Below are 23,610 nucleotides of genomic sequence, written 5' to 3'. Positions count from 1 at the left end.
CCCTCTGGCTCCTCCTCCTCCTTTTTCCTTTCTTCTCCCCGCCCCCCCCCCCCCCCACCCCACCCCTCATCAGTCTGAAGAAGGGTATCGGCCCGAAACGTTGCCCATTTCCTTCGCTCCATAGATGCTGCTGCACCTGCTGAGTTTCTCCAGCATTTTTGTGTACCAGGAGCAGCAGATGTCAGCGCCCCCCAGCTCCAGCAGTAAAGCCTGTAGCACATCCCAGCTCTGGGAATCCAGGAGCAATACAGAGGCCTGCAGCCCCATCCACATTTTTTTTTGGAGATACAGCGTGGAAACAAGTCCTTCAGTCCCGAGTTCACGCCAACCAGCAATCACCAGTTCTATCCTATACACTAGGGACAATTTTACAGAAGCCCATTAACTTACAAACCTACATGTCTTTGGAAAGCAGGAAGAAACCAGAGCACCCAGAGAAAACAAGGAGAATGTACAAACTTTGCACAGACAACATCCATAGTGGTGAATATAGAGGAGGTACGCAAGACGGAGAAATATGAAGCCCTCTTTGACTTCCTGTTGCATTGGTGGAAGCAACCGAGGAGAACATCCTCCAAGCTATTCTGACAGCAAGAGTCAAAGGGAAGTATTTCAACTCCAGACACACTTGCATCAACAACGCCTTCTGCGAACTGGTGGAAGGGATACGAAGGAGGAACTCAGAAGTGAAGAGCCAGCAAGCCGCACTCTTTACCTTAGAATACACAAAGATAGTTTTCCGATCCAGAGTCTGCTCGATGAAACCTGTTTGTGCTTCTTCTAAAAAGTTCACAGGGGGAAGAAACACTGTGATCCACAGCTTTAAGAGGACAACAACTCAGTAACATCCTTGTAGACCGATATATTGAGAATCTGCAGATTCTTCTGTTTGGTCCATATTACAGAAAGGCCACTTACAGCAGAGCCTCCCAGAACCTTTTGTCCTTTATCAAGAAGATCTTAGAATACATTTTAGATGAGAGTCTGGACCAACAATGATCCAAAGAGCTGACAAGCTCCATTTGTTCCTTTCACATGGAAGCGAATGCTTACCGGCAGAGTTGTACTGGACCTGCTGGAGGTGTATAATGTTATGCTTCTAGTAGCAGCACATCAGGGTCCAAGAGTATGTGCATCATCTCCCTCTACAAGCAGAACAGGGAGTGGATAGCATCAGGAATTGGAGACCCATCACACTGTTAAATGTGGACTCTATGTGGTAAATGGATAGCATACTCACTAAGTCTGCAGTCACATGGGGTTGCTCACTCTCCCATCTTGTTTGTGTGCTGTCTAGAATCCTTTGTTGAATCCATCAGGAACAATTAAAGGATAACAGGGGTGATTTTGCCAGGCAGCGAGGGCACTCAACCTCCCCCCCCCCCCCAGAATAATGACGATGTCACATCTTCTGCTCAGCTCCATGGTCGGTCTGCAGACTGATCGGCATCTGTAACCAGTTTAAGTTGGCATCGGGAGACCAAGTAATCTACAGGAGAGAGAAGAGAAGCCATGCTCTTCGGCAACTGGCCCGACCGGTCCTCCGTCCTCTTCACCATGAGGCATGACTACTAGAGGTGCTGAGGAGGGGCCAAAGCATGTGACAAATATTGGTTGCAACAGATAGCCAGCGGTAAACAAAGATTGGGACGGTAGGAGCAGCACTCCCTCAATAACTTGGTCATCAGGAATGACAGGTTGCTGTACATCTGCCGATCAGTGAAGGATCCATGGGTCACGGTGGACAGGTCCACATTCCACAAGGGCAAAGGTGCACCCAACATCAACCTCATCCTGATGGCCACCTTCAAGAGTGGCTGCATCAGGCTGTGCTTAGAGCCAAAGCGCATGGGCACCAAGTGTTGCTACATGCTGATTACTTGCCCTCAATGTTGCAAAGGATGGGCTTGACACCATTGCCATCCTACAGCAACCAGAGAGCAGTCCTGAACTACTATCTACCCCATCAGGAGCCCTTTGATCGGACCCTATTGGCTTTACCTGGCACTAAACATTATTCCCTTATCATGTATCTGTGCATTGTGAATGGCTCGATTGTAAACATGTATAGTCTTAACATGTTGACTGGTGAACACGCAACAAAAACTTTTCACACGTGACATTAAACCAAGCTAAACTAAACATTGCAACGTAGTGTCTGTCACTGTCACACCACCTATCCTTTGTGGAAAAGTTCTACCAGACCAACACCTTTGACCACAAGTCCATTGGTCAAAGGTCAGCACGGAACATCCTGCTGGCATTACACGACGAGGACTTGACGGGCCCTGTGGCGTAGTTCCCGAGCAGACCACACAGTTTCACCTGGCAAAATACCTCATTGCCAGAACTCACCAACAGGCATCCAAACCTCACTTGGCGAGTGGCGAGAGGCCCACCCGGTCAGATACTTTCCTGCCCTCAGGACAGCTGCTATGAAGAGGGGATCGCCGCCAACCTATTAGGAGATTGGGGATTTGCAAAGAGGGTCTGGCAAAAGATGCAAGGGCCCTTGTCATGGTTCATCCTGAGAAGCTGTGTAAAAGGGCACGATGGCATTAACATTGAATTCTCCCAATTTTGCTAGCCCTTGCTGTCTCCTCCCCTTCCTTAACCCTCTAGCTGTCTCCTCCCACCCTCCCATCCGCCCGCGGGCTCCTCCTCCTCCTCCTCCCCTTTTCCTTCCTTCTTCCCCCCCCCCCCACCCCCCATCAGTCTGAAGAAGGGTTTCGGCCCGAAACGTCGCCTATTTCCTTCGCTCCATAGATGCTGCTGCACCCGCTGAGTTTCCCCAGCAATTTTGTGTAACTCCAATTTACAGGCTGTTTCCTGTGACATACTCAGACACACACACCAAGTGCTGCAGGAAGACCATCAATTTAGTGGGGGCAGCCCTTAAACAAGGGAAGGGTTATTAAAAAGGTGCCAACACCACAGTATATAAAACAAGCATCCTGCTGGCATTACATATTGAATGAATAAACACACTGAGAATATATTGAGAGTTTTGCACAGCTTTTGTTTTGCATATATTATTATTATTATAAATACATTTTATTTTAGAAATAAAAAAACCCCACGCCTGCCAGCACAGCTTTGGGATGTGGGAAGAAACCAGAGAACCCGGAGGAATGTGTAAACCCTGCACATGCGGCACCAGAGGTCAGGATTAAATCTCAATACCTGGAGGCACCAGGTAGCAGATCACATGTTGCATTACTGTGCCAACCAGTCAGTGACAACCAAATAAAGTCTGCCAACATCCAGTCAAGCTGCTATTGTCAAACTTTATTCAGTAACTATTTGTTTAATGGTGTTCTGCAGCTGATGGAACGGAACTGAAAATGAACTGCTGGAGTAACTAAGCGAGTCAGGCAGCGTCTGTGGGGGAAATAGACTGACGATATTTTGGGTCAGGGTCCTTCGGATGTTGGGGAAGTCCAGAACAAGGGCTCACAGTTTAAGGATAAGGGGGAAATCTTTTAGGACAGAGATGAGAAAAACATTTTTCACACAGAGAGTGGTGAATCTGTGGAATTCTCTGCAACAGAAGGTAGTTGAGGCCAGTTCATTGGCTATATTTAAGAGGGAGTTAGATGTGGCCCTTGTGGTTAAAGGGATCAGGGGGTATGGAGAGAAGGTAGGTACAGGATACTGAGTTGGATGATCAGCCATGATCATATTGAATGGTGGTGCAGGCTCGAAGGGCCGAATGGCCTACTATGTTTCTGTGTTTCATCAGACCATTTTTTTCTTTTAAGTATTTTTCATAATCACTACTACAATTCATAGAAAACATAGAAAATAGGTGCAGGAGTAGGCCATTCGGCCCTTGCCTACTCCTGCACCTCCGAGCCTTAACTATTATAAATGTTTGAACTAGGATATTACAACTAAAATAATCAGTAATAACCAGCAGTTAAAGACTTTAGTTGTATGGGTACAGAAACTGTTATAGAGCAATGAGGTCAATGGAAAAAATAATGGTACTGTTTAAGTTATGAAGGGTTTTGGTAAGAGTACATGAAAAACAAGTTTCTACTGGCAGAAATGGGCAGAATCAGACTTAAGAGAACAAAGGAACAATGTTTTCTCCCAATTTAAACAAAACAACTATACACCAAGAAATAAGAGGGGAGGGCAAACCTTTGTTAAACACTGGATAGATCACAACTTTTGTAAGGACACAAAGGCCTTCAAAAGGGTACAAGGCCTTCCAGAATAGTCCAATGGGTAAGAATTTAATTACAATGTTATACTCGGGACGCTGAGCTGATTTTGAACATGGGTAGTCATGAGGAGATTTGATATACAGTGTCTAAGAACTTGACAGGTAGTGGGCAAAAAGGGAGATAGACCTGAAAAGGATATACCTGTAATAAGAAGGAATGCAACAAGGGAACATCAGATTAGTCTCTCAACAGGTGTGTTTTTGTTAAATAGGGAAATATTGAGTAAGCCTTGCCTCGGTCCTCTAGAGTATAGAAAAACAGGTGACCTCACTGAACATGAGAAATTCTGAAAGGAAATTAAAAGATAGATGCAAGGAGATTGTTTTCCCCTGCTGAGTAGTCTGGAACCGGGTCAAAGGGAGAGTCCATTTACTGAGTGCCCAGAGGGCTGTTCATCAATTGGGCTAACCTCAAACCGTGCTACTAAAATACTGTCAGCGCGCCTCCTGTTCCCCTTCCCCCCCCCCCCAAAGGCCTAAATGGCCTCAACCACTGCTACACAATCAAGGACACATACCACACCATCCCTTGACCCGACTTTAGAAAATCTGACAACCTGGCTATTTTTTTTTTCTTTTAATTCCTTGCATACAAGCAGAAACTGAAACAGGTGGATCTGACATAGAAAGTCATACAGATCTGGTCCGAGCAAACGGATGAGATCCTTTGCCTCTGCTGTGAGTCGGTGGACTGGTCCATATTCCAGGACTACAGCCAACCTAAATGAGCATGCCAATGGCATCAAAGACTTCATCAGTAAGTGTGCACATAATGCGTGTCGAAGACGAGAATACGAGAGCTTCTCCAAATGTTCCCAAGGACTACAATAAATCTATTTACGACCTTCACAAAGCCATCAAGGATGCCAAGTGGGAATTACAGACCAAGCTAGAGTCCTGGGATAACAACGCAGACACCCATAAATTGTGGCAGGGCGTGCATGCTAATAAATGGACTACATAGTGAAGTCGAGCAGTTATTACTTATAACAGTTCTCCTTTCCGATGAGCTCAGGGTATTCTATGCTCGCTTTAAACAGGTTGGTGGAATGACATCAATCACCCTGACAATCCTGTGTGCACCTGGAGCCACGGGCACTGCTGCGGATGTCAAATGGGCCTTCCCGAGAATGAACCAGCGGGAAGCAACTGGCCCAAAGGGAGTCCCTGGCCACATCCTCAGGGCCTGTGCAGATCAGCTGACAGGCAAGTGTGGATATCTTTAACCTCCCTCTACTACATTCTGAGGTCTCCACCTGCACTAAAAAAATCTATCAATCCAGTGCCAAGGAAGAGTAAGGTAACGTGTCTCAATGACATCTGTCCATTGACTCTGACATCCACCATCATGAAGTGCTTTGAGACTGTTCATAGCACACATTAACCTCAGCCGTGACAGCCTTGATCCACTGCAGTTTGCCTGACATTGGGAAAGGTTTGTGTCCTTGGCCCTACACTCATCTCTTTAAGATCTAGATAACAATGACACCTACATCAGGCTTACAGCTCTGCCTTTAACACCATATTTCCAACCAAACTGATCATCAAACTCCTGGATCTCAGAGTCAAGACCTGCCCAAGACCGCAAGAAATTGCAGAGTTGTGGATGCAGCCCAGTCCATCACACAGACCTGCCTCCCCACCGTCAACTCCATCTACACTTTACAAAGTTTTGGGAAAGCAGCCAACATTATGAAGGACAATTGCCACCCTGGTCATTCCCACTTCTCCCGTTAGAAAGATACAAAAGCTTGAAAGCACATATCACCAGTGACAGGAACAGCCTCTCCCCAGTTGTGAAACTACTCAACGATTCCCCGCTGAGATGTATTGTCTCTTTGCAGACCCGATTAGACATTTTCCCCTTGTAACTGCAACTCTGCAATGCACCACTCTGCACTAGTATTTTTCTCTTTGCACTCTGTTGGACTAGTGTACAGATCTCAAATGGTGTGATTGGATGCCCTTTGTGATCTTGTCCACAACAACCTCAAACTGCTCACCGTCTTCTCAGATGTCCCTTTCTTATTTGGAGGTTAGACCATGGGGACAAGGGCTCATGCCCACCAGACCTTGTGGAGCAGAACTAGAGACTCAACGCAGAGAGACCATTGTCCTGAGAGGGAATATATATATATATATATATCCAGATATAGATATAGATTTATATTTATATTTATATTTATATTTATATTTATATTTATATATATATATAAATATATATAAATATATATAAATATATATAAATATATATAAATATAAATATATATAAATATAAATCTATATCTATATCTATACACACACACACACACACACACCGGTTTGCCAAAACAAAGACAGAAATACTGGAAGAAATCAGCCAGTCAAACCGCATCTGCCCGCTTCATTAGAAGTAAGAAATAAATATATTTGATCTAAGTAGCGATAAGATGGGGGCATGTAATAGGTGAAAACATGGATAACGATTGAACAGAGATATTTACCCTCACTGGCCTGCCCATTCTGCCAGTGGTCTGGAGGAGCTGGCATAAATTAAATTGATGGTATTTTTCAGTATTCCAAGGTATCTCCGAAGCTGTAGAAAAGTACGAGAGGGCAGGGATCATTGCTACTCAGTCAAGCATTTGCTTGGTGTTGAGTTTCAGTAAGACAAAGCCCTCAGTTGGAATATGGAAACAAGGGCAAGCATTGCCAACAATTGATTGACATGCGAGGCAAAGAACCACAGATATTGCTTTACAAAAAAAGAGGTAAAGTGCTGGAGCAATTCAATGGGTCAGGCCCCATCTATGGAGAACCTAATAAGATACATTTCCGGTCAGGACCCTTCTTCAGATGCCATTTACCAAGCAAAATATTTTAGTTACGAAGCCTTACCCTTAGAGTTACTTCCTTCTCTATTTCAGGAACAAGGTGTCTTTTTTCTACATTTCAAGTGTCAAGCCCAGGTGTCCAGCTTAATTTTGCCTTGTGGAGCTTTTGTACCACAGCAACAGTCATGGCAGAACAAGAACTAGCATTGCTCACATAACTAAGGAGCATAACTAAGTATGGATATCAATAATTCCCGAAAATAAAGTACCTCACTTTTTCCACTTCAGCAAGGCTGTTGACTATTGAGCAGTGCTAGCAGTCTGAATACACGTGCTTGCTGAATCAGCAAGTCTGTAAACACTTCCAAAATATGGCAAAGAACCAACGGGGAGGATCACTGGGTACAATTGTGTGCTTATACAACCTAACTGGTGGAGGGGCAGAGTGTGTGAGAGAGAGAGGGAGAAACCATGAACAAAGTTGTCCAAAACTCATCAGGGGCTCAGCATTCAAGCTAAATTTAAATGAAAAAAGCAGAAAATGCTGGAAATATGCAGCAGTGCTGATGAAAAGTCAGTTACCGGAAACATTAACTGTGCTTCCCTCCCCACCGAGGGTACCCGATACGCTGAGTACTCATACAATCCGATTTATGATGCCTTTTGTTTTATTAATGTCGAGTCTTTATATTGTACTGTTTAGATCAGCAAGATAATCAGGTCAGGGGGGGAAAAAAATCCCTATTCCCCGGGGGTTGGAAATAGATTGCTGCAATTTTGGTCCGATCTGAAATGTCAATGCAGTTTGATGCCAATAATCATTTTTTATTTAATCGCGAATTACAGGGATACTCTGCTTCTAAATGCAGTGCAGGTACATGAATCCAGCCTTTTTTCCCGCCCCAATAATGGACGGGTTTACAGCAAGCTGACCAGAAGATACACAGGGTGGAGTGGGTGGCCACACAATTGGAAGCAATTCTGAACGTCAGCATATTGGAAGGCATTTAAAAAAATGTTTAACTACTGGAGTAACTGCTGACAACTAAATGTGCTTAATCTCAAGTGAACTCTTCAGAATGGTGGCCAGAGCTGCAACGAGAATAGAAATACCACTTACTAAAACCGGTGGCCAGGGCGAGTGAACAGAAACAGAACATTGGGACATTCCTGACTAGAGGTGGGCATATTTGAAAAAAATATATATGCACATGTAATAGAAAAAAGTCAATTATCAGGCAGTGTGAGATAATATTAATATACCTATTTGGGAATTGGAAAGTCAGGGTGGGGGTTACAAATAGTTTGCCAAAACAACTCTGCATTTCTAAAGCGTCCATAGGGAGAAATATCATTGTTCATTGTTGCCACTGAAACTCTTAACGCGCAATACATAGAGTGTCAAAAGATATCGGATTTATCTAGATCCACAGAAGGAGTTTGGAAAAAACAACTTTGATTGACACCCCGGCCAGCCGATAGGGTGAAGGCAGAGCATTGCACGATTTAATGTCTAGCCCACAGTTTTAATTCGACAGAACCATTCCTCTTCATAAAAAACTACTCTGCAATGATACATGCCTACAGCAAACAGCTTACAGTAAAAAAAAACGCTGAACTTGCATGAGCACTGCTTTGTGGCGCTTCTTTATAAGCAAGATACTTTAAACACCTTGTATTGACTTATTTAAATGACACCCAGGATACCACAAATTGTCCAGAGCAATGTTTTCTTATAAAAAAACAAGGCAAACCAAGGTGGGGTTGGCGTTAATAAACACATGTACACGTTAATAACAATCTCTTCTCACCCCAGCCATGTATACCAGACGTTAAGTCCAATTTGCATTTAAAACGTGCTAGCTGCACTAATGTTACCTTTCGAAGAACTTTCTGGTAGTTGGCGCAGATCATGTAGTTGGTAGATAGCTTTTCCGAATTCATGCCATTCCCTCTTTCTTTACAAGTTGGAGATATGAACATTGTTACACGGGATTTTGGGGAGTCACTTTCCTAATACAGCCGATATAATAAGCATTCCATGTGCGTAAGAGTCAATGGGAAAAGGTACATACACAGTTCCTTTCATGTAATTACCATAACGCCAGGGCTTCTAGATCGTTCTCAGTCAATCCCTCAACGCCAACGAATAGCTACATCAGCTAATCCGCCCTCAACCCTACCAGCCGCCAGTTCCCACTGAGTTTAATGTAGCAATTTCACCGATGTTACCAAATTGCCTCTAACCAATCGTTGCTTGAGACTGTTACCAACCCCCATTCCACTGACCTGTCATTGCACAAGAATTTTACCAGCTCTCATCTTCCAAGCCAATCATTGCACAACATAATTCCGGCTAACAACCCCTTTACCAATCGCTATACAACTCCATTGACGCAGCCTGTTATAATGCACCAGTAGTCACGGGCCGTTCTGCAGTTGCAACCAGTAACCTTGCAGATATTAATTGAACGCCCACCCTTTACCCAATCGTCCTCCGCTGCAACAGAAAGCCAGTCACACAGCCGCCTGCATTCACCAACCGCCTCGTCCCATTTACAGTCTCGGTCCAATCACTTCGTGCCTTGCAGTAAAATAGTCAAATATGTGGGGGGTATTTTTGGCTTAAAATTAAAAGCGATTGGAAAAAATAGTTGTTTCTGTTGATCATTTGAGAGTGGATCTTTTGATGTTTGTGACAAGTGAAGCTCTGTCTGTGTTAAATCACCACATTTGCACGGATGGATGACATGCCGAATTCATGTATGTTACTGCAACACATTAGGGGGACTGCATTTCCTGAAATATACACTTTAATTTGCTTTCTGAGTTATTTCGTTCAGAATGATCTGCGGTTTAAAATGTGTCCCATTAACCAACTTTAACCACCATTAAATATAAAATGTATTAAATTTGCAACGATTTGCCACTGTGGCCGATTCCTTTGCACCAAACGCTTGATCCTATAAAGAAATCACAGCCCTGGGCGACTGACTCAACCAAGCATGGTTCACGTTCCTATAAGAAACAGTGACTGTGAGTCAAAATCGTTGATAAAACAAAGAGCAGAAAGTAACAACTCGGTTTAACAATTTCTGAAAACAAGCTTGTTATGAAACAAATGTAGCGTGTTAGAAAATAATGCTAACCGTAATGCACTTCCTTGCACAATCAAATCTTAATTGTGCAACCAACATGCGTCCTGTTTAATCGGCTAATACACGATCGAAGGTCTTTGTGCGTAGAAATCTATTACAGTTCGTTAATTGGACTAATTATTGGAATACAGAGACTTTTAAGTACGTAGTACAATTTAATTAAAACATCCCTTGCTGTAAATAGATATACACACAGCGGGTGTTCAGTGAAACTTGCATTCAATAGTTAAATGAGACAAATCTCTGCAAAACAAACAAGCTTTGCCCCAGCAGTTTTCCACCCAGCAACAGAGTGATGTCAGCACTAACGTCCGAATATCCAATCGGAGGCGTAATTGGAGGGGTAAGATGTCTCTCTCTCCTGGCCGACAATAATCAGCTGTTAAGGAACAGGCTCAACATTTCCTTTCAAAGCTAGACAGGCTGACTCCGCCGTATTGATGGACCGGAGAATACACGCAAAATGCAACTAAAACGGAGCTCCGGTTGCACAGTTTGTCCTAATACCACCGAATACTGCTTGAAAGTCGATTTTTAAAACCCATCTATCATCGTTAATGCGAGTTTGTTATTTTTTTCTTTGTTTACACAAAATGCAGAATGCCAACATATAAAAAAAGTTCCTCCCGGTTAACACTATGTGAAATCAGATGTCACGTTTCAAAGTGTGTCTTTGCTTGAGGTAGTTCTTGCTGAGTGAAAGTTTAAAAACAGTTGAATCGTCAGATTAATTATCAGGGCAATTTTTAATCACAATTATCTGAAATCTGAAGGCCGGTTACTCTTACCCAAAATATTCCTACAACAAAACAAGATGATATAAGATCAGAAGTAAAATCCATGAATTAATTGCCTGCTGCGGGTTCACACTCACACAGTTTTGTTTGAGATTTCAAACATGGTAGAAGGAAGTGAAAATGATTTTGCTCAGAATTCACCTGAGCTGTCTATTGGGAGTGAGAATGACTTGCTTCCAATCTAGCTGCAGTAGCCTATGAGGCAAGAATGTGAGCACCATCCACCATCAAGCTAGAATTCTGTGTGTTGCTGGAACTCCTTAAACCCACATTGTCCAAGCTAATCTTGATGTGTGCCCATCTCATTTACTTGCATCAGACCTTCTTGCATTTGAGACAGCAGGGGTTATGTAACGCCCTCCAGGCGCTGTAGCCAGTTCAATGTGCTGTGGTCGAGGGTCGTGGGGTCTACCATTCCACCAGGGCGGAGGACAGTGCAGTCGAAAATGACGTGCTGCGCTGTTTGTTGGTCTGCTCCACACATGCAGGCTGCTGATGAACGCAGTCCCCAGCGATGCATGTTGGCGTTGAACCGGCTGGTACGGAGCCGGTTCAGGGCGACCCACTCTTTGCGGGGCAGGTCCGAGCCGGGTGGGGCTGTGGTGTTCAGTGCAACAGTGAATTGAGGAGGTCGCGAAGTCTGTTCCCAGCTGGTTCTCCATGCTCCTAGTGTGTGAAACCGGAGCTACAGAACATTGCTGCGTGACGGGAGAAGGGGCGACGAGATGACAGGCGTTGAGACCCCAGTTGCTGTGAGTCCTGGGCGAGGTGGTGCAAAGGATGTTTGGCATCCGATGGGGGCCTTGCACACCAGCCTGTGGGTGAAGTACTCTCTGTGAAGCTTGGTGGGTGCGATACCTGCGAGCATCGGCAGAAGATCCGTGGGAGTAGGACGTAGGCAGTCGGTGATGATCCGCATGGTGTCGTTGAGGATGGCGTCTAGCTTGCTAGTATGAGCGCTGCGGCACCTTGCAGGAGCGGCGTCCTCAGCTGCGCTGTACACGAGTGCAAGAGCACTGGTTCGGAGAGATGTCCTGGCGCCCCATGACGATCCAACCAAGCAACGCAGGAGGTTCTTCTGCGCCAAGACTTTAGCACGGAGAGCTTCAAGGTGTTGCTTGTAGGTCAGCTGCCGATCTAGTTTCACCCCGAGGTTTGTAGGAAATGGGTTATAGGGTAGGGGTGGCCCATTGACGGTGTGATGGTTAGCTGGCGTTGAGCTTCTTTGTTGTTCAGGTGAAAGGCCCATTGTGGTGGTTTGTGCCACACTCAGTTTTAGTCTCCAGGTTTTAAGGTAGCCCGCAACAAGTTCCATATCCGCCCAGAGCACATCCTCCACGTTGACCAACTGCTGTCCAAGTGCAATAGGGCCAGGTCAACAGCCTATCCATACTGGTGCAAAGTCGTGCGTGGCAGATCGTGGCAAAAAAACATACCCCTAACAAAACAAAAAAAAAGACTAAAAGAAAATAGACAACGGACTGCAGGCGAGCCGCAGCTGCTTAGGCAGCACTGCCACCTTACTTGATCATTGTTATATTTGCCTATCGTTCATTCATTTGTTCTATACCACATCTATATCTCTCATTTTGTTACTTTAATTCCATAACCCAATGGGAGAATGCATTAACCAGACAACCATTATTTCAAAATGAGATTGTCACTTTCAGTTAACAATGGCCCAGCTTTATTTTTTTAATCTATTTTCTGAAGAATGGCCCAGACCAGAAATGTTACCCATCCAAGTTCTCTAGAGATACTGCCTTAAGGGTCTGTCCCACTGTACGAGGTAATTCACAAATTCTCCCGAGTTTTCCCCTGATTTGAACTCGCAGAATGTTCGTAACGAGTACCGTAGGAGGACGTAGGAGTTCGTGGATGTTTCGTAGCGGCTCGTTATGCCAGCTGTAGGTACTCGGGGCATCAGGTAAGTTGGAACGTTTTTTCATCCCGATGAAAAATGTCCACGAGTAAAAAAAATAGTCAGGATGACTCGTACAGTGGGACAGGCCCTTTAACTGCTGAGTTACTCCAGCACTTTGCATATATTTTGTAAACCAGTATCTACAGTTCCTTGCATCAATACTTCAGCCGTACTTTGACTTTGTTGATTTGTCATTTCATGAAACTGATTGGTGGCTGAACACCAAAAACTGGCAATTGATGTTTATTTAATGATATGGTTACCAATTTCCAAATTAACAATGCTATCACTTCAAATGAATGATTGATTTCTGCCACCTTGCAGTCAATCAGATCCAAATAGAGACACAAGGAACAGCAGGTTTACAAAAAAGACAAACAAAGTGCTGGAGTAACTCAGCCGGTCAGGCAGCATTTCTCGAGCACATGGATAAATGATGTTTCCGATCCCAATCTGAAACATCACCAATCCATGTCTCAAGAGATGTTACCTGACCCGCTGAATCACTCCAGCACTTTGTATCTTTTAAGGCTGGAATTTGCTGCTACGGTTCCCAAACAATTACGTGGACCCTACACTCATGTAAACCAACATCTTGTATATTCTCCCGCCTTGTCCAACAACCAACGATCCCTGCACATTAACACTATCCTACACACACTGGGGACATTTATTTACATTTATACCAAGCCAATTAACCTACAAACCTGAACATCTTTAGAGACTGAAGATCTCGGAGAAAATCCACGCAGGTCACTGGGAGAACGTACAGAATCCGTACAGACGGCACTCGTAGGCAGGATCGAACCCAGGTCTCTGACGCTGTAAGGCAGTGGCTCTACCACTACGCCACCGTGCCGCCATGAGTTAGTCCATCAGTTTGTGGTTTTTTTGGTTGTAAACCAGCATCTGCAGCTCCATGTGTTTCCATTAAACGTGCTGCCATTGGACCTTGTTCCAACATCATAACTACCAAGCTTGCTTACCAGGAGCAGTTTTCACATTTTCATACGTTATCAATCAAATCAATTTCTTGGTGTTTTTGCATTTGAATGTACAGTTTTAGTTTCAGTGTAATTTACCCCAGATTTCTGAATGTTACTCAGTAGTAGTGGATCAGTTCTACAATCTTTTGAATATACATTGTAATTGTTTCTTATTATCCATTTATTTGAATATTAGATTTATAAAATCCATATTTCAGATCATTACTAAGTTGAAGAGCCAGGATCTTTGGCTCACACTGGACTATTCTATAAGTCACTGCTGAGCAGTTCATACAGTTACCATTGGAAACTATTTGGGATATTGTGAGATTGTGAATGCATTAATATAAAATGCTATTTTGTCCTTTTTTTGTCAAATATGAACAAATAGAAATTGAATTGAGATACGGACTGTTATACCCCGCAACATTAAGAGTTACCTACAAGAAGAAGGAACACTTCTTCATCAAGCACACAGAAGCACTTGAATTCGCCAAGAGTATCGAGGATAAGACCGAAGATTGAATAATATTCAACACTCAACACTTACCTGGATATTGTTATCCCGCAGAGAAGATATGGAACTCTACACTCTAAACTATTATATTTAAGAGCTGCCCAAAATCTGCAACAAGAATTGGGCAAATATCTTGCTACTGATATATAATATTTACATTTTAGTACTAATTTCTAACAACTATTAATAATCAAGAATACTAATTAATACTAATTATTGCTAACTGGATCAACTAAGAATTAACTAAAGTATGAAATATAAGTAAAGTGTGATCCAGGTATTTTATAATTAAAAATGTATAGTGGTTCTCTCTCTGATATTTTTGATTCTGAGTATTCTTTGACAAATATTTATGTTATACGAGACTAACATTTCAATTTGAGACTAATAATTATATCATTAATGGAATATAACCATTATTTCCTTCCCCCCCCCCCCCCATAAATTGCTTGCACTGAATTTGAAACTTTTCTTTTAAGGAAAGTACGGAGCCAGTAATTTTTTTTTTTACCAAAAGCTACGGAAGTCCTTAGATGCTTAGCCACATTAGGGTGGCTATCACTAACTGCACTATCTTAGCTGTAGTTTTTTTCTTTTTCAACCTTTTACACATTACTAATACAATTTTTATTACCTCTTCTACCTTATAATATATTATATTTTGTATTTGGAGTGGAATTACATATTTTATTTAGGGAGATATGTTCGGATGGAAAACAGACGAGACTTAAAACTCATCTACCTGATGTTCGAGTATAGGTAGGGTTGAGGGTGCTGAGCCATCTGCTCTAACCACTCTAATCACAAGATGCAAGACGTGAATCGGAAAATTGGGGGTGAAGGAATTAAATTCTGTAGTTGGAATGTTAAGGGAATTAATGAACCTATTAAGAGAGGCAAAGTGTTAGCTCATTAAAATCATTGAAAACAGATATAATATTTCTCCAGGAGACACACCTGAAAAAGGAAGCACAACATAGATTGAAAGCAAATGGATTGCTAAAGCGTACCACTCCTCATTCTCACATAAATCTAGAGGGGTTGCAATATTAATTCGTAAAGGTATACCCTTTAAACATATATCAACGATAGAAGATATTGAAGGCAGATATATTGTAATAATAGGGGAGTTATACTCAAAAAAGGTGACTCTCCTTAATGTGTATAGACCAAATTTTGATAGCCCCCTGTTTTTAAGAGAATACTTAACAATATCCCGGAATGTACACAACAAACTTAATAATTGGTGGAGAGTTAATTGTACATTGATGCTTATTTGGATAGATCATACACTCAAAGAAAACTAAAATCCCAATCAAGTGAATTCTAAACTCATATATTAATACTACCAACATTAAGGATGTTTGGAGAATTGAAAACCCATCGGGTCGAGAATATTCATTTTACCTCACCAGTACATAAAACCTACTCAAGAATAGATTATTTTTAGTAGACTCAAAACTTATCCCATTACCTATAACTCGCAATATCATAATATCATAATCTCAGACCATGCTCCACTAACATTTATGATTAAACTAAACGGAATGGTAGAGACACAGCACAATGGAGGACTTATTCCCAAATCTTAAAAGAAAAGGTATGTAATGAATACCTCGTAAAACAGATTAATATGTTTTTTGAGGCTAATGATAGCCCTGAAATCTCTGCTTCCCTTCTTTGGGACACATTTAAGCATTTGTGCGAGGAGCATTAATCTCTTCTCAATCATTTCTTAACAAAGAGAATAGGGCCAAACAACAGAAATTGGAAATGGAAATAAGGCAATTAGACATAGAAAATGCAGCAGCACCATCTATGATAAAACACAATAAAATTGCAGTACTGAAATATAAATTGAACAAGATTATACTCAGACCAAGTTATAAAACTTTATCAACATACAAAACAATTACATTTGAATTTGGTGATAAACCACAAAAACTATTAGCGCGACAACTTCGTAAACTGGACGGGGAAAAAACAATTTACAAATTAGAACAGACAAGGGAGAACACTGCCATAAGATATTAATGATAGATTTTTACAATACTATCAAAAATTGTACTAATCTAAAATGACAGAACAATCAGCAGGAATGGAACATTTCTACAGAAATGTAAGCTTGTGGGTTTAGATCAGAAAGAGAGAGAATCACTAGGTGCTGAAATTACGATAAAAGACATCGAAGAGTCAATTAAATCTTAAAAATGGAAAGGTGCAGGTCCTGAGTTCTGAATTTTATTAAAACATTTATGACCTGTTTCTCCACGCCTACAGACACTGTACAAATATGCTTACACTCAACAGAAACTCCCAGAAACTCTAAATGAATCTACAATCATACTAATACCAAAAACGGATAAGGATCTTGAAGACCAGGTTCATATAGAGCAATAGCCCTTTAAATACTGATCAGAAAATATTAACTAAAATTCTATCTCATAGATTGAGCTTAGTGATTAACAAATTAATACACCCCGACCAAACAGGTTTTATTCCAAAACGTTATTCATTTTATAATCTGAGAAGACTATTCATATTATATACTCCAATAGAATTCCTAATGCAGATCTAGCAATTATTTCGTTAGATGCTGAAAAAGCATTTGACCAGGTAGAATGGCCATATTATTTTCGGTGATGGAAAAATTTCAATTGGGAGAGAAGTACTGTACATGGGTTAAATTGTTATACTCTAATCCAACAGCTAGAATATTAACAAACCAAATGTTATCAACTAAATGTAACTCTCTAGAGGTTGTAGACAAGGATGTTCACTATTCCCCACTATTATTTGCTCTTGCAATCGAACCCTTAGCAGAAAGCGTTAGAACCCATACAGGAATATACGGATATAACCTAGGAGAACAAGGAATAAATTCCTTATATGCAGATGATGTATCTAATAGATATTACAAAGGTAGAAACTAGTATTCCTGATATATATTTTTTTTATTAAAGGTAATCAATTACAATGCTTCAAACAACTTTATATCAAATTAATTCAATTTGCATTAAGTAAAACACTAGTAATACTTATCTACTATTTTTTTTAGAAATAATGATAGAAAAAGAACACTATGTATTCCAAATCTATTAAATTTATAACCTCAATTTGGTCAGTTCTCAGGATATAGAATAAATGGAATAAAGTGAACTCATGCCAATAACAAAACTCAACCTACATACAGTGTCACCTCCCTCAAACAGGTGACCATATTCCCGAATCAGAAGCCCATGGAATGAACAGCGAGGTCAGGCTACTGCCTGAAAGCACGGGACAACGCTTTCAGGTCAGGCGATGCTCGAGCCCTACTGCTCATCCAGGGCTACACCTGAAGAGGGCATCAAGAAGGCCAAGCACTGCCATAAGCTCAGGACTGAGGAGCACTTCAACAACAACTCCGACCCCGACGCATGTGGCAAGGCATCCAGGCCATTCCCGGACTATAGACCCTCCAACAACACCCCCACATCCAGCGGAGCCTCCTTCCTGAGGAGCTTAATCACTTCTATGGCGCTTCGACAGGGACAATCTAGAGACAGCCATCAAGGCTGTGCTCCCCTGCCGATCACCAACCCGCACAATCAACCCCCTACGACGTATACGTGGCACCTGAGTAGGACTAATGCACGTAAGGCTGCTGGCCTGACGGCATCCCCGGGACGCGTGTCAGGGCCTGTGCTGCGCAGCTGACAGATGTCTGGACTGAATCTTCAACCTGTCACTTGCCCAAGCAGTTGTCCCACGTGCCCTTAAAACCACCCTCCATCGTGCCAGTGCCAAAAACACTCCACTGCGGCAAGCCTCAACGACTTCCCGCCCAGTTGCACTTACCCCATCATCACCAAGTGCTTCGATAGGTGGTCCTGCACACCTCAAAAGCTGCCTACCCCCCACACTGGATCCCCTATCAGTTTGCCTACCGCAAGAACAGGAGTACGGAGGATGCCATCTCAACGGCACTTCACTCCGCCCTCTCCCACCTCGACAACAGAGGACACTTACGTAAGAATGCTGTTCATCGATTACAGCTCAGCATTCAACCCATTATACCATCTCAAAATGATCCCAAACTAGGTAACCTGGGCATCGACTCCCTCCCTCTGCAACTGGATACTGGATTTCTAACCAACAGACCCCAGTCTGTTAGGTTAGACAAGCACACCTCTTCAACCCTCACCCCTGAACACCGGCGTTCCACAGGGCTGTGTGCTGAGCCCCCTCCTATACTCCCTCTTCACCTATGACTGCACACCTGTACATGGTACTAACACCATCACTCAAGTATGCAGATGATACAACGGTGATTGGCCTCATCAGCAACAACGATGAGTCGGCCTACAGGGAGGAGGTCCAGCACTAGCAGCATGGTGCGCTGACAACAACTGGCCCTTAACTCCAAGAAGACCAAGGAGCTCATTGTAGACTTTCAGGAAGTCCAGGGGCGGCACGCACACCCCCATCCACATTAACGGGACGGAGGTGGAACGTGTTTCTAGCTTCAGGTTCCTGGGTGTTAAATCTCCGATGACCTCTCTTGGACCCACAATACCTCAACTCTGATCAAGAAGGCTCACCAGCGTCTCTTCTTCCTGAGGAGACTGAAGAAGGTCCATCTGTCTCCTCAGATCCTGGTGAACTTCTACCGCTGCACCATCGAGAGCATCCTTACCAACTGTATCACAGTATGGTATGGCAACTGCTCTGTCTCCGACCGGAAGGCATTGCAGAGGGTGGTGAAAATTGCCCAACGCATCACCGGTTCCTCGCTCCCCTCCATTGAGTCTGTCCAAAGCAAGCGTTGTCTGCGGAGGGCGCTCCGCATCGCCAAGGACTGCTCTCACCCCAACCATGGACTGTTTACCCTCCTACCATCCGGGAGGCGCTACAGGTCTCTCCGTTGCCGGACCAGCAGGGTTCCAGGAACAGCTTCTTCCGGCGGCTGTCACCTCTACTCAACAACGTACCTCGGTGACTGCCAATCACCCCCCCCGGACACTCCTCCACAGGAAAAAAACACTATGTCTGTATATATGCTAATGTAAATATTTATTCAAATCATATGCTATGTTGCTCTTCCAGGGAGATGCTAAATGCATTTTGTTGTCTCTGTACTGTACACGGACAATGACAATTAAAGTTGAATTTGAATCTGAATCTGAATCTGAATTACAACAATCCCCTTTTAAAATAGTTAAAGATAGATTTAAATACTTAGGAATCTATGTAACTAAGACATATACCTCTTTATTTAAACTACATTTTCCACCCTTACTGAATAAACTACACAAGAATATTCAATACTGGAAAACACTTCCCATTTCAATGCTTGGTAGAATTAATGCTATAAAAATGATCTTCTTACCGCAACTACTGTACCTATTTCAATTAATCCCGATATACTTTTTAACTCAGCGGGCAGGCAGCAGCATATTGTCAATTATTAACCCTCCCGCGCAATATACCCTCACCTTCTCTTTTATGAATGGGGATTTAGTTCCCCTTTCTTCGAGGACCGACCGGAGGTTCCGCTGTCACCTCTGCGGGCCGCCCTCGGTGAACGTTTTCAAGGACCTTTCTTCAAGGACCGAAAAAATGTCCGCTATTCGGAGGTTTTCGTTATTTGGATCATCGGATAAAAGGTTGTGCACCTGTATATCCCAAAAACCTTTTTCAAAAAAGTCGACTCCATTGTTACAAGTTTTATCTGGGATTATAAGAATCATAGAATAAGTAAAAAACATTTATGTAAGTCAAAGATAAATGGAGGTTTGGCTTTGCCAAATTTCTTGTTTTATTTCTGGTCAGTCCATATTAAAAACATGAATTTCTGGCTGGAAGAATTGGATCAACAACCAGATTGGTTAAGGATGGAAAAGGAAGACTGTTTACCTTTTGAAATTGGACCGATCATATTTGCTACCACAAAACTGCACAAAAAAACCTATAAGGAAAACCCCATAATACATAGTGGAATACGAATTTGGAAACAATTTAAAAAAGTTTTAAAATTGAATAATATACCACTATGCCTTCCCATTGTAAATAATCCCTTATTCAAACCATCCTTTTTGGATAAGGGTTTCACACAATGGAAAAATTATGGAATTAAAAAGATTGGACATCTTTATGGGGAAGGCACTTTACTTTCATTTCAGGAGTTACAACAGAATCATGGACTGCACTCAAATAATCTCTTCAGATATCTACAAATTAGAGATTATGTTAAATCTAACACACAAGTCTACAGGACTAGGGAACCAGAAATCCTTGATGAATGTTTGAACAAGCATCCTAACACTGAAAAATTAATAGCTTATATTTATAACACCCTCCTAAACAACGAGGTACCACCGACGGAACCATATAGACATACATGGGAAAATGAATTAGGTCATCCTATAACGAAAGATTTGTGGGACGGAAGTTTACAACATATACATCAATGTTCGTTAAATGCCAGACATGCTTTAATAGAATTTAAAATCTTACATAGATTACACTACTCTAAAATAAAACTAAATAGAATCTTCCCACAACTCTCTCCTATTTGTGATAAATGTCTACATCTAGATGCTAATTTAACACATACGTTTGCAAATTGTATAAAAATTAAACATTTCTGGACTGATATTTTTGAAATAATTTCAGGTTATTAATACAAAACTGGATCCAAACTCAAAATTAATAATACTTGGAATATCAGAGCAAAGTTTAACACTCACAACAAGCCAAATAAATTTCCTCGACTACAGTATAATAACCGGGAAAAAATTAATATTAAAATTTTGGAAAGGCTCTACGACCCCCACAATTAAAATGTGGATTGTGGAAATGTCGGAGACCCTATATCTAGAAAGAATTAGACTTGTCTTAATGGACAAACAAGAACTTTTTGATAAAATATGGGCTCCATTCATTAATTATCTGACGGGATAGATTGGCCCGGCACGAAAACCCAACTGAAACTTGAACTCAGGATTAGATGAAAAGTCATACTTTATAATCTACGAACCTATCTCCAATGATGTATTATAAGTAATCTATTCCACCTTTTTTGTTTTTTTGATATTTGTAACTTTTCTCTCTCTTTCTCTCCTTTTCTATATAAAAAAACCCACTAGAAGTAGAAGTAATCGACAATTGAAAATTTTAATAATGTATGACTGATGTATATGAAAAGTTTTTTTACTATAATATGCAACTATACTTTATAATATGTCTACTTCTAATAAAAATATTATTAAAAAATAAAATAAAAAAATAAAAAGGCACTCGCCCCCCCCCTCCCTCTCCTCTCCCCCCTCCTTCTCCTCTCCCCCATCCCTCTCCTCTCCCCCCTCCCTCTCCTCTCCCCCTCCCTTTCCTCTCCCCCCTCCCTCTCCTCTCAACCCCTCTAAACTAAATTGAGGAATTACGAAACTTCGTCACTTTACATGACCTACAAATTGTGCAAACATTTTCCGCACACATTTCCATTTCCTCTATTCATGAAAAACATGTTTTGTGGTTTTTGGTGTTGTGCTATTTCTAAAGGTCAGCAAATTGATCTTTTAGTTCAGTTTATGTATGACCAGGTCTAATCCAGTCAAATAACTTTGTGCACTTGTTATTTTTAAAGAAAATGAAAAGCATAAACCCCGATCTGGAAGGTGAATATACTGATGAAATAATTCAAATATGTTAAAGCTTTTAAAAATAAATTAACTAGGAATTAGTGAAATCAAATAACTTTATGTAATCAAAATTAAAGATCTCACTATAAAATAATTTCATAAACTAACAGCAAGAAAGAAAAGGACTTAAATGAACATAACAATTGAAAATAGTTATAGAAAATGGAAAACCTGAGCACAACATTTGAATGGAGAGGTGGATTGATTTTTAAATGTGGTGGAAGTTATAAATAAAAAGCCTTCAAATGTTTGGTCCCAAGTTCAGATCAGATTAGTTTATTATCATCTCCAAGAGGGTGTTCCTTGTTCCTTGTTCATATGAAGCTCACAGTGTAACAGTCAACAATAACGGTCAGGGTGAGTGAGTCTGAAGAAGGGTCCCGATCTGAAACAGCGCCTACCCATCTTCTCCAAAGATGCTGCCTGACCTGCTGAGTTACAGTACTCCAGCATTTTGTGTCCTGTGATGGACTGTTTTGTGTTCAGTACTCTCTGCAGGTTCAGATGGTCAAGAACAGAGCAGATCCCATACCATTCTGAGATGCACCCTTCACAATGCATCCGGTAATGCATCTATAGAAGTTTAAGAAAATCCTCATGAAAAAGACACGTTGAATCTTCTCAGGCACATAAGAGAGTAAATGTACTGATGAGCTTTCCTGATCACTGCATTAGTGTCAAAGGACCAGGTTAGGTTGTTGCTGATACAGATACAAAGAAACATTAAGCTGTCGACCATCTTCACAGCCGCTCAGTTAATGAGGACAGGGTTGGGTTCATCCCCTCACCAGCCCTATTTCCTTAGGTCAACGATCAACTTTGGTAACAGTCCTGGGACTAGATAATGGAATCGCCAAATGAGGAAGAGTTAAGAGCATGTGTCAGAACCTCTGTGAAGGTTTTGTGTAGGTGGTGCTCATCTCCGCTGCACAACCTCAACCATAAATAGACTTACCCTGAAACTGTAACGTCATCTGAGATATTTTGGGAGAGCTGTTTTCAGAAAGATGATTTCCGCAATCTTTCAGAGAACCATTCAGATCCACGTCTTTGTCAGATGGACTTTGCTTTTTATAAAACTGTACGCCCTTGCTTTGCTGAATGAGGTAATCTGCTAACCCACTCTTGTTAATGTTGATGATATTATAGAAGCAGAAAAGATCAGTCATTAACATGCCATCCTGATCATTCCCAGTTGGACCTTGAAAGCTCAGACATCCGGACTTAATAACAACAACTTTCCCATTGCTATCCAACGTCTGAACTAATCATCTCATTTCACACCCCTTTCCCCAGAGGTGCTGCCATGTAATCTTATTCTTAACTCTATCTCACTCGGTTTTCCACTTTTACACTTTTTTTGTACTATTTTCAGATTGCACTATAATCTTTACACCATTCTCATGTTTTGCATTCGCCACTGCATTTATTGTTCATGTATTTATTGTTTACTCTATGAGCTTCATGCAAACTAAGAATTTCAGTGTCCTGCTGGAGTCTAT

The 23,610-nt window shown here is 41.8% G+C and overlaps 1 protein-coding gene across 5 annotated transcripts in view; it reads right to left on the bottom strand.

Moving 5' to 3' along the window:
- The window catches only part of sesn3 (sestrin 3), a 114,029-nt gene extending 104,700 nt beyond the window's left edge, over positions 1-9,329 (bottom strand). The window contains exon 1 of one of the 5 annotated variants that reach the window (XM_033022396.1): positions 8,923-9,329. In XM_033022396.1, the coding sequence (XP_032878287.1) occupies positions 8,923-9,027 (105 nt within the window). In that variant the 5' untranslated portion in view covers positions 9,028-9,329. The remainder of the gene's footprint in view (positions 1-8,922) is intronic. The other 4 variants (XM_033022399.1, XM_033022398.1, XM_033022395.1 and 1 more) reach the window with 4 other exon arrangements.
- Between the last annotated feature and the right edge of the window lie 14,281 nt (positions 9,330-23,610).

Source organism: Amblyraja radiata, chromosome 6 (assembly GCF_010909765.2).
Source record: "Amblyraja radiata isolate CabotCenter1 chromosome 6, sAmbRad1.1.pri, whole genome shotgun sequence".
NCBI lineage: Eukaryota > Metazoa > Chordata > Chondrichthyes > Rajiformes > Rajidae > Amblyraja > Amblyraja radiata.
This window is presented reverse-complemented; position numbering and strand designations above follow the sequence as displayed.